The 13,021-nt window shown below is 38.5% G+C and overlaps 1 protein-coding gene across 1 annotated transcript in view; it reads right to left on the bottom strand.

The window, feature by feature from the left end:
* VPS45 (vacuolar protein sorting 45 homolog) overlaps positions 1 to 13,021 on the bottom strand; it is a gene marked incomplete at its 5' end in the record, with an annotated part of 53,300 nt that overhangs the window by 15,784 nt on the left and 24,495 nt on the right. Inside the window, 3 exons of the mRNA XM_084243791.1 lie at positions 2,943 to 3,074; positions 11,878 to 11,999; positions 12,743 to 12,850. Of these exons, the coding sequence (XP_084099917.1) occupies positions 2,943 to 3,074; positions 11,878 to 11,999; positions 12,743 to 12,850 (362 nt within the window). The remainder of the gene's footprint in view (positions 1 to 2,942; positions 3,075 to 11,877; positions 12,000 to 12,742; positions 12,851 to 13,021) is intronic.

Genomic DNA, 13,021 nt, shown 5'->3' with positions numbered 1-13,021 from the left:
CAGCTTCGCGGCGCTGCGTTTAACCCGCTGCACCACCAGGGAGGCCCTATAATCATTTTTATTAGTAACTGCAGCAAAGAGAAAAATTTGACTAAAATAGTTGTGATAGTATTATGTCATTCCTGTGCTTAAAAATATTAATTCAGTGACTACTGAACTAGGTTCAAAACGCTCAATTTGAAATTTTAAGATATGCCAGGCTACCTTTCCAAATAATATTATCTAATAGTTTTTAAATTAGAGGAAATTTCACATGAAGTCACTACTATTTTTTTATACTCTCTCAAGATCATAACCACACTCACCCTCCCACGTCTGAAATTAAGGCAGACTAGAAAAGGCAAAAATTCTCTTGCGATAAATTACACAGAAATGTGGGGTAAAAATGAAAAATATCCTTTTAAATGAATAGCTGACCTCTTAAAAAAGTAAAGCAAATCTCTAAGAGCCATCACAAAAAGGGAAGGAAAACTTAAGTAGGTAAGTACAGACTGGTACTGTGACTCCTAGCAGTACGTTCTGATACTCATAAGTATGGATCAGGAGACAGGACTAGGTCTCTAATTCCTCTCAGCAAGAAAGGGAATTAGAACTGAGAGTCTCATAAGGTAGAGGCTTTCATTGAAAGACTAAAAAACCAAATATCTTCTGTCTGCATAGGGAGAGAACAAGGAAACTTAAAAATAAATTTGTATGACTCTGACTGGTTGAGGGACCCTTTACTATAAAAATTAGCATAAAAAAATAGTTGCAAACTGTTAATTCTCTTCAACTTAGGCCCTCGTGAGTCCCACAGATAAAACCCTGTTTAAGATAACTCATAATCCCAAACTACAGAACATATGCAGACATGATTTCTCATGAGCTACTATCCCAGCAGACGCAACAGCAGAATTAGATAAGCGGTACTTCAGATTACAGCATTAATGTGGTTAAAGAAAAATGAAGATTTTGACAATATGAAGAAAGAAGACTAACAAAAATATCAGGCAGATGTGAAAAAGAAGTAAAATTTACAGGCATAAAAATGTAATCTTTGAAATTAAAAACGGAATGGACATATTAAATATAGATTAGAAACAGCTTAAAAAGAAACTTACTGAATGGACTAGTGATCTGAAAAAATTTCACAGAAGGGGAGGGAATGGGAGCATAGTATCTCTTAAGAACACTTACAATGAATCTATGATGACAGAAGTCATAACAGTTATTTGTTTGCGGGGAGTTATGACAAGCAGTCTAATAATTATCACAAGTTCTAAGGGAGGCTTCCAGAGACGATGGGAATGTCCTATTACCTCATCTGGGTGGTGGTTGTATTGATGTATTCACTTTGTGATATTTCATTGAGCTGTTTATCATTTGTACACTCTCCATACATAATATTACACCTATAGATGTAGTATTTCTGTAGAAATTATAAAAGAAAATTCTACTGCGCAGTTTGCACCAAAATAAAATGTTGATAGATTATAATGATAAAACTAAATAGAAGCCTTACAAATAATGGAAGAAACAGAGGTTAACATTTATCTACAATTGTGGCTAGGAAACAACTTTCTAAACACAACACCAAAGACAGAAATCACTGTTAGCTTTAAATTATAAAGTTAAAAATACACATACACAACAATAAAACTTTACACAACATTCGCAATATCCTTAGAGACAGAATTCTTAAAAACTACTAGAAAAAACCGAACAACCCAGTTGCAAAATGGGCAAAGAATAAGAACTGGCATTTCACAAAAGAAATGTGACCTGTGAGCTTTGGAAACTGATGAGGCTAAGTAATTCGCCTAAACTCCCAAAAACAGTCAAGAAGGAAAGGCAGGATTCAAATCTAGGCACTCCTACCCTTCGATTAATATTTTTAAATGAGTAATTATATAATCTAACACTGGAAGATATTTCTATCATAGACTACAAAATGCATATTACAAAACGAAAAGTACGCTTGAGATCCATTTCTGCCCACAAACCACATGCAAGTTTACACAGGCTTAGGAAAAATCTGAAAGGTCAAAATATGAGAGTGGTTAGATTATGGGAGCTTTTTCTCTCTTTCGCTTTTCTGAATTAAAACAAATAAGAGAACGTATATATTATGTATATATTACTTCCATTATAAAGGGAAATGTTACATTAAAAAGCCAAATAATAATACATTCCCTCGCAGTAATCACCCCAGTCACCACCATCTTCAGCAAACCCTTAAAAGGAGCCATAGTAAGCACAAGTATATACATAAAAATGTTAGGTCCCTGCACATCCAGGGCTCAGCTCAGGTCTCTCAGGATCTTCAGTCATTATGTCCAACTAGCACGCAATGGTTTTCTCGTCTCCTTCTGTCTTTCCTAGACTTAAATTCCAAATTAGTCTTCCTAAAATGTAATGACCCCTTCCCAAATTCACTGCTTAAAAATTTCAGATGATTCTCTATTTTCTACACAAGAAAGTGGAAATTCCTCAGCCTGGAATTCAAGGCCTTCCACAGTTAAGGCATTCAATCAGCCTTTCACTTTATTGTACACTACCTTTATACATTTATATTATTCACCTTTATATTTTTCTTACATTTAGTATTTAAGTATTTGACTTAACGAATGTAGCTAATCAATCTAACAGAAACAATGTATAGACGTCACCACCATCACGTGTTGGTATTTCCCAAGCGCTCATCCGTGGTTTCTCCTTCTTGGGACACAGGGACCATAAATCGTTAACAGTGCAGACTGGTTCTTACTGTCCAAGTTTTTGACCTAATTAAGTGATTTATGAACTTAAAAGAGTCTACATCCCTCATGCCACGTATTCCATGTGTTAATGCCTTAGCCCACAGCTCTCTGGTCCACGCAGACCACACTTTGCCCACATAGAAGGAGTGTAAGCTTGACTCCCTGGGAAAAGGACAGAACTGCAGGCCTGGCTGGTGCCCTTACCTTCTCGTGTTGTGCACCGTGGTTCCTCCAAGGACAATCCTCACTCCAGGAGTGGTGCGGTTCAGGTTATAGACTGTTAGTGCTTCTTCGTAAGTGGCTCCTCCAATCATGAACACGACGATATCCTGAGGCCTGTGGCAATGAAGACAGTGAATGTCCACAGGGGAAGGGGAAGAGGACAAAAGCTGTTGTTACAGTTATATACACAGTGTTAATTTATAAATCTTTCTTTTTTGGTGGAGGAAGCAGAAATAAAGCAGGATAGAATAAAAGGTTTAAAAAAGTTTTAATTATCTGAAATTGGCAGGAAACAGAGCAGGAAATGCTGAATAGTGATTTGCTTTCTGTTTATGAGCGGATGTCTTATAATTTCTGTGCTGTGGATTTGAGAATAGCACAATAGTGTGCTTGCTGGAACCAAATGTGGAAATATTCTTTTAGATGCAAGAGGCTGCAGTATGCTTCACTGTGACATGGTATCAATACAGCAGTAATTGATGCCTGTAGGACCAATCTCCTTCAAGGATGAGCCCTTTGTCAAAGACTGAGTTACAGTGTCATTCCAATGGTCTCTGTCCAAGTATTTTGGAAAGTACTGGCATATTTGGATGTCCTCAGACTTGGGAACTAGACACACTTAGTATTTTAAGTGTACAAAAAGAATAGGACACATAAATTGATGCTGCTTCTAGGATCTCCACCTTGTCTTAGAGTATCTTTGTCTCCTAATCCTTTGATAAACCAATAAAAAGAAGCCATGGAAACAAACAAAACTCCATGGTGTAGTTTTGACAATGGACAAGCTGACACACCCGCTGGCTGGGCGTCCAGCCTCCCTGAGGAGTGCTGCAGGTTTACTGTGTTTCCATCTGTGTCAAAATGGCTTCATAACAAAGGCGAGTGGCCCTCCTACCTGCTCCTTCTGCAGATAGCAACAGAAAGGAGATCATATCACTTTTCAAAACTGTTCAAGTTTCCCATGGTTTTCTTTTTTCATGCCTTCAAAGAAGACAAAATTACTTAGTTTTAATAAGCCAGTAATGTTGTTAAACTACTTCCTGGTTATCACTTAAATGGCCTCAAGCAGGGACATCCATTTTGAGGGTCACAGAACAAAAGTGCAACAGATCAAGGTATTTAGTCAAGGGACATATAAGCTCATGTATAAACCATCAAAAAACCCCCTAACATTTCCTTTCTGTGTCACTTTCTGTCGCTTCTTAAAATACCTTGCAGGAATTAACTGAGAGAGAATTTGTTCATGTGGGACTTCAAGAAACAGAATTAGCTACTGTGGCTACTTAAAAATGTTCAGATAATCTCTGAGTTGCTGAGAAACCCAATGAAGGCTCCTGATGATGAAGACAGGATTATTGTGCAATTAGGGAGAGGTGACAATGACATTTTTATGTGAACTTGAGACTAAAATCATGCCTTTGAAACACTAAATTTTACTTTTTAAGACAAAATAAGCTTCATTCAAGACTACTCACCTGGAGTAATTTATCAGCACAGTGTTTTTATCAACACAGTCTATGTACTGTTATATATTTCACAACCATCTAAAAAACTAAAATATAAGGTGTTTGACTAGATGTATTTGTACATGGTACAAAATACAAAAAGGCACACTGAAAAAAAACTACCTCTCACCCAGTAGTCTTGGACCCCAATTTCTCTCTACAGGCAAACACTATAGCAAGTTTCTCATATCTCCTTTCAGCAATATTATCTGTTTGAGCATATATATTTACAAACAAACATATTTTAAATATGAGTGAGTGTGCAAATAATTAACAGGGAAAGGTTTCAGAAGATAAAATATGTTTTCATCTTATTTTCAATAAGTCAATCTTGCCTTCTTTTTTCTCAAACCACTATACCCAGTCACCAAAACTAGAAGACTCATGTTATCGTGAACTCTTCCTTTATCCTTAGCCTCCACCTTTTATCAGTGACTAACTATTGAAGAGATGGTAGGAATCTAAAACAACAGTACTGCAGAGATATTAGTCCTAAATAGGAAAAAAGGGTGTATTTCCTTTAGAATGGAGGGATATAAAGGTAGGTGTATGTACATAAGTCTATATGTAGCAGGGATAGACATTAAAGGATTTCAAGTCTGGCAGACTCAGTTCTTTTTCTCTGTGAAGTGGGAGACACTGGTGTGGGCTGGAGTGAGCTTGGTGACTTGAAGAGAATGGAAAATATTCAAAACTGTTATGGAGAACTAGACAAGGGGAGATGATTAGGGGCACATAAAAGATGGGCTGAGTATCCCCGAAGACCCAGGGCAGGGCACAAGCGATGACTCTGTACTGACACTTATCTGTGACTGGTGTGATTTCCTCTCTAACATGGAGAAGGAGAGCTGAGCCTTAAGGCTAAATGATTTATCTGACATTAACCTGGCTTTAGACTCCAGGGAAGGAGGCTCCTTATATAGTCGTAAGAAAGCAACAACGCTGTCCATGAATCACTGAACTTTTTCTACACATCAAGTTTCTTGCTAAGCCATTTGCTTAGGAAGAGCTGCATGATTATGAGAGTAGGTATTTTTCTATTAAGTATGATGAACATTTGATTATTCAGGGTCTGACTATTCAGGTAAAATAGTGGTTCTCTTCTTTTTTCCCAACTGACATGTTGTATAACATTTCTACTCTTACATTCTCCTAATATTTCTACAGAGCAGGAAGGGGAATAGGAGCAGCTAAAACCCAAGTTCACTTCTTGTTAGTTTCTTTAGGAATATAATTCATGAGAAAAGATCAAATAAGCCACAGTTGGCTGCAATTTAAAAAACTGACAGGCATCCCTGTAACTATTATCACAATAATACCCACATGGATCTACAATAAATTTCTTTTTAGCAGTAAATGTCTAAGGATATGAATTTTCAATTCTTTCTAATACATTGGTTCTAGAAGTACCAACGATCTCAAATAAAAATGGCTTCTCAAGTGCAGTCACAACTGGTTTAATATTACTAAGGGATGCAAAGGATGAGTTTTATGGGGAAGAAAATCCAACGTTTTAAGAATGTGTCATCAAGGAGACAATACTCCACCAATAGTTTGGCCCATTTTTTTAACTATCTAGGGTCAGCGTAAGTGGAAAACAGAAAAAAAAAAAAAAAACAACAACTCACAGTGTTCAGAAATAGTAAAGTCAAAACCAACATAAACTTACATTCTTGGGAATCAAGCATTTTTGTTACAGTAGGAACCACATGCAATACGCTGTGGTGAGCAGCAACTCCAGCCTGAGACGTATCACACTGTTTATCTTGAGTAAATACTCACGAACTGCACAAATTACGTCACTAAGAAGAAGAAAGGGAAGTTTCTCCCTTGCAGGGGTAGACAGTGACGGGCCCAGAACCAGAGAGACACACTTTTGTTTTGCGTTCCTGACGTGATAAATCAATTTTAAAAGCAGCTGAGCAGACTAATGAGGAAAATAATGCTGTTTCTCCACAGCCGCCCTCTGATAGCATCTTTCTCAAGAGACTGTCTCCTAAGGAAAAGAACGGCCAGGTCTGGGAAGGAATAAACTCCAGCAGGTTTCTGTCATTGCCACGGAATGCTACCCTCTAGTCTGGTAATTTCAGGGTGCCAGAGTATTTTTGTCTTATGGAGAGGGAAGAAAATGGCACAGATGGTAAACTGTGGGTGTAGGTTACATTAATGTCAGGATGAAACCCAGACACAAGGCTGGGTCGGCTCGAAGAGCCTGATTCAACTGTGTGCCTCGCAAAGCTGACTGTGTCACGCTGGTTATGAAAACACTGATAAACGTCGTCCTGCGCCTCCCACTCACTCAGGCTGACTTAGGAGAAACAGTGATGGGGAAAAAAATTTAAAAGAACGTCCCTGACATTTTCCCTTTTTATGCTTTTCCACAGTCAAATATTAAAGTAGATGTGCTGGGGGCCTCCCTGGTGGCCTAGGGGTTAAATCTCAGCGCTATCACCACCAAGGCCTGAGTTTGATCCCTGGCCAAGAAGCTGACCCACGTGGCGCAGCAGACCTCTCCTGTCTCCCCGCTGCTCCCCTCAGCAGTGGACTTCAGTAGACCTGCCTGTTTTGTTCCCCACTCTGTGTATGGTGAATCCTCTTACTCCCCGCACCTCTGGCCTACACCCCAGTTCTTCTATGCAAAAAAAATAAATTTTTTTAAAAAAGTAGATGTTCTGAAGAGGAAAACAGTAAAATACATAGCAAGTCTTTTTCATGGTTGGTTGAAGTCAAGTGGAATACACAAGTTCAATTCTTTGTGCACATTTCCTCTGTATGCTCTGTAATTCACCATAGCAACCAAAGCATTAATTAATGCAGACAGCAAACATTAGAAACAGCAGCCAATTCATGCCGTATAGAGATACAAGGATACCGTGAGAACCCAACTAATTTACATCTTATTATATTAGGAAAAAAGACCAAAACATTTCTCGGATAGTATTTCTGGAAATTACTACTTCTACATAGGGAAAAGTTAAGTGGAAAAACATAAACTTATATAAGATAACATTTTATCTATTTTGTGGACCATTATACTTAGGGCTAAAATTCAAATTTCTGAACATATTTCCAGATGGTTAAAATCCTATGAGCATTTATTGTAGGATAAAAGGCCAATGGAAAAGGACTGCTGCTTTCATAGAAATAGACCTAAGCTGCAGCAGCAGGATTCTACTAAATTCATGAGGATGAGAAAAAGTAGTTCCTTTTTGAAAATTGACTAATTCTGAAATGTACAACCAGATAGTTCCATTTTCTCCCCCTCCCCCTCTGGTAGTGTCAATTCTGCCCTGGATTTCTAGGGTTTGTTTTGGTTTAGTTTTCTGTCTATTCCACATTTTGCTTTATATTCCACATGAGTGAAACCATCAGGTATTTGTCTTTCTCCTCCTACTTGTTTTGTTCAGCATAATCCCCTCTAGTTTCATCCACGCTGTTGCAAACAGCAAGGCTTCAGCTTTTTTATCACCGAGTAGTATTCCATCGCGCACATACCAGATCTTTGTAACCCATTCCCGCACTGGGAACCCAGGCTGTGCAGACTTCCTTGTGGTGAGCAGGGCCAGTGGTGGTTTGAGTCAGGCGTCTTCTGGGCCCTACACTGTAGTCTTATCACCTGTTCTCTGCCTTCTTCCTTCAAAGTTTGTACTATTTTAGAAGATTGCCATACAGTCGCACTGTTTTCTCCTGACCTCCTTTCCTGGTCACTCTCTTATTCCCTGAAGACTTGAGCTCTGGTTTATTGTCCTCCTTTTCATTCCAGCTTCTTTCAAGATTTTTAGTGACTTCAACATTAATGTGGATGACTCATCCAACATCCTGGCCTCCTCACCCACACAGATCTGTTCTCTCTTCTACAACCACCAACATCCATCACGATAACTTTTTCATTACAATGCATGATATCTACTCCTACCTTTCCATTTCTTCCTCAGCTTCCACTGTTGGCTTCTCATCCTGTCTCCTGGGTTTTCCTTTTCTCTTTCTATACTTTCAACTTAAGTGATCTTTTCTAGTTCCATCTTTTAAATATTGCCAAAGGGGCCTCCCTGGAGGTGCAGGGGTTAAGTGTCACAGCTAACAAACTAGCGCCTGCCACTAGAGCCTGAGTTCCATCCCCGACCAGGGAGCTCACCCACACGATGCAGCAGATCTCTCCTGTCTCCCTGCTGCTCCCCTCAGCAGTGTATTTCAGTAGATCCACCTGTTCTGCTCCCCACTCCATCTCTGGTGAGTTCTCTCCCACCCCCGCACCTCTGGCATACACCCCAGTTCTTGTATGCATAAATAAATAAATCTTTAAAGAATAAATATTACCAAAATCTTTTTAAGTTTTACTGAAGTAATAATGACTTATAAAATTATAATACTTCAATATTTACTGATCAGTATTTGTAAATACTATATTATGATTGCTACCAAAAGTCTGTTTTTCATAATTCACCACACAATTAGCTCCTTTTACCAATTTACCCAAATCCTTTTTCCCTTCTGGTAACTACTGTTTTGTTCTTATAGTCCAAGAACTTGTTTTTGTTTCTTTACCTTTCACATGAATGAAATCACATGGAAATATCATCAAAATCCTGACTTTCAATTTACTGTCTGACATTTCCACTTGGTTATCTAATGGGCAGCTCCAACTTAACAACAGAGCTGTTGATTTCCCCCCAAACCTGAGTTATTCTTCATTTCTCTCCATGCTGTATCCCATCAATCTGTTTCCCTGCACAGGGCACTGATTCTACCTTCTCATCCATCTTCCTGATCCAAAACACTTTCATTTCTTGTCACCTAGACTACTGTAGCTGCCTTCTAAGTCTCAATAATCATTCTCCTCACAAGGTGATCTTTTAATGTGTAATTCAGTTCATGTCACTTACATGCTGAAAGTTCTCCAATGGCTTCCTCTGGCATTTAAATAACATCTTCACCAGGGCCTATGATACTACGCGGTCCAGCCCCTGCTTATCTTTTCAACTTCTTAGATCTTCTTTTCTCCCTAAGAATCAAATGCCTGCGACTTCTTTCTATTCCCTGATATTGTCATTTTCTGTCTTTCTTTAAGGTCTTTGCTCTGCTTCCATCTGGTTGTGATACTTTTCCTCCTAATCATTGTCTGATGGACTCTTTCTTTTTTTTTTTTTATAGAGGCATGTTTTATTTATTTATTTATTCGTTTGTTTGTTTGTTTATACATGCACTGGGTACAGTCAGAAGCGCGGGAGGGTGAGAAAATTCACCAGAGCCAGAGCGGGGAGCAGAGCAGGCAGAAGGACCAAAGTACACTGCTGAGGGGAGCAGCGGGCGGCAGAAGAGGTCTGCGCGCCATGTGGGACCTTCCTCCGGTGGCCGGGGAGCAGCTGGGGATGGAACTGGCGCCGCAGAGGCCGTGGGCAGCTTCGCAACCCAGCACTCAACCGCTGTGCCACCAGGGAAGCCCTGGACTCTTTCATGTAGTTCAAAATCTAAAGTACTGGGGGCCTCCCTGGTGGCTCAGAGGTTAAGTCTTACTGCCATCAAGCTATCGCCAGCCACTGTGGCCTGAGTTCCATCCCTGGTCAGGGAGCTGACCCACATGGTACAGCAGACCTCTCCTGTCTCACCCACTGCCCCCCTCAGCAGTGTATTTCAGTACATCTGCCTGTCTCCCCACTCTGTCTCTGGTAAATCCTCTCCCCTGTTCCCCTCTCCCACAGCTCTGGCCTATACCCCAGTTTTTGTATGCATAAATAAATAAAATAAATCTTTAAAAAAATCTTAAGTATAACCCCTCAGTTTCTGTCCATCTAAAGTAGACCTCCCCACCCCTACAAAGTTACTTTGTAGCTTATATTCTGCTTGCTTCCTGAATAGCACTTATCTCATCAGATTATATTCTTTGTTTATTAATTTACTGTCTGTCTCCATGGTAGTTCCTTGAGGGCAGGGACCTTGTCTTTCCTGTCACTTCTATGTTCCCAGCATCTTTAGCAGATATTAACATATTTAAGGTACTCAATAAATATTTGTTATGGAAGGATGGAGCAATTCATTTATTAACTATGTATGTATTTGGGTGCTAGTGATGAATGCTAACAGAACCTGATAGCAAATGAACGTCCACTTTGTTGGAATAGAATCATTTTGAGATTTGTTTGGAAATGAATCACCCAATTAGAAAGGTTTGCTGTCATGAACTAATCATACACAACATACTTTTCTAGTAGTCTCTGTTTTTTTCTATAGCAGTAAGTAGCTAACTTCTTGTTCAGTAACTTTTATATGAAATTCACAAGAAATTTCATTTTCCCACTTTTTCATATTAATTACAAGGCTATTAATAGTTACACTATTTTTCAAAAAGTGTCTCAGGATTGGGTTGGTTTTCATTCTTCCTACTTACCTTATACTTCTGATGTCAAAGTCCTTAAACATTTTATCTGAATAAGTATACTCTCTGAATTTAACCCTAGATGTTCTGTTAATGGATTTTTTAAAAAGATATTTTTGTTCTGTTACAAAATTATTGAGTCCTTTTTACAGGAACAAAGTGAAAAATGTACTTTTATCATATAAAAGAATCATCTATGTGTCTGAAAATATTTTTCTCTTTTCAGAAATTTAATTCTCTTTTCAGAAATATAATTTCATTATATTTATGAAACATTATTCTTCTAGGGCTCTTAGATTATGATTAGCTGGAATGATAGAAGTTATACCAACAGAAACAATTCTTATATAAACCTAACAATAGACTTCAGTTACACATACTAGACTCTTTATAACAAGCAGTACCCATAAAAAATATAAGAATATCATTTATAACTAGGTAGAATTTGAGTATAGTAAAAATTTCAGATTGGGCCAAAGTAAGTTGTTTTGGATAATTTTTTGATTTTATTAAAACTAACAAACCACTGTATTAAAATGACAACTAATTGCTTCTTCCAATTAATACCCGAAAAGAAAACTATCTTTTCTCCTGTGTAACAAATGGCCTTTGTTAATTAGGTCTCAGTTTGTATGCTGGCCACATTTGGCAAAGTCCAGCCTTTCTCCAAAATAGTAACAACCTGCTCTGGATGGCAGTCAAGCAGATCTATTTTTGGCTTCAATATTTGAAACTCCAAATGCAGATGCCATGGAACTGAACCCTAAATGGCATAAACTGATCTGAGAAAAAAAGGAGAAAAATCTAAGAATCTGGGGTGCTCCAAAATACATGTTTCTTTATTCCAAAAGAAATAATGCTTCAGGATTACAGGTGAATTTTCATCTAATTTCAATACACATAAAACCAAAAGAATCTTGTAACTGAAACAACAGGGGAAGAAGCAGGATAGAATCTTAGTTGCAGGCCCTTTCATTACTGTCAATTTCCAATTTTTCACTGTTTCTGGGTTTTATTATTAATATCTTTGTTATCTTACCTGTCTCTGAGTGTGCTGGGGCCTAGATACGGGTACAGGTTTTCCCTAAGCTTGCCTTTGATGAGATGGTCCAGGGTCTCATGCAGGAAAGGCTGATGCTGTGTATACACATTTTCTACTCCCTAAGACAGGAGAAAATGGTCTTATATCATTTTGGGGAAACTTGCAACATAACAGTTAATGATAGTCTTATCAGAAAAAAACATTAAGTAGAGATCTCATGAAATTAGATAGAATTTTAGGAGAATTTTAATTAAGTAATTAAAAAATTGTTTTCGCCCACTAGAAATGTTCCAATCTCATAAAAAACACTGTAATTTAAAGCTAGGTATTATGAAAGAATTTCAAAAATGGAATTGCTTAAATCCTTTACGTTTCTTTGCTGATTCTCATCGTTTTGTGAGAATGATGCAGGGTAGATGGCGCAAATAAAAGGAAGGACCTCACAGAAGAGGAGGCTGGAAACACTCAAGAAAATGGAACATTTTTCAGGAAACTAAAAAGATCTAAATTAAAAATTAAAACTAATTTTTGACTATTTAAGAGAATAGATTAGTACTTTTTAAAGTTCTACAATTTTCTGCTTTACTGTTATTTCTCTCAAAGAAAAACTACCTAAGAAATCTTAAATTACAAACAAATGGAGCAAAATAGCTACGACGAACAGAACTGTCTCTTTACTCCTGGGTATGTCCTAGAAATATCTCCAGGTATTCCCTGAGAGGGATGGGTAGGATCTGGCGGAGCTTCCTGAGGGCTCCCACTGACTGTCTAGGGGAGAGGCCTGCGGTGGCGCGGGCCTGGGGAGTGTCCTTTCCACTCAGCTCAGCGGCTTCTCACCGAGGGCAGCAGGGAGCTGACCTACCTTGAGTCCTTTGAGGAACTGCTTGGTAATAGACACGGCGTCTTTGGGGCTGAAGAGGTCGCTTCCTCTGACCCGTTTGCCACCATATTCAACAACTGCAGACACGAGCTTTGAAGAAAGGAGTAAGAACCTCTTACTGCTTGGGGATCAGGAAGCTCATTTCATTAGAAAATAACTTTGTTAAGGAAACGAAGACATGAGGGGGCAGAATTATAGATTTCTGTGACACAAGAGAGTGTGACATCACACATCTGAGCTGAGAATGTATTAACGGAGCTG

Source organism: Talpa europaea (assembly GCF_964194135.1).
Source record: "Talpa europaea genome assembly, chromosome: 9".
In the NCBI taxonomy this organism is placed as follows: domain Eukaryota; kingdom Metazoa; phylum Chordata; class Mammalia; order Eulipotyphla; family Talpidae; genus Talpa; species Talpa europaea.
This window is presented reverse-complemented; position numbering and strand designations above follow the sequence as displayed.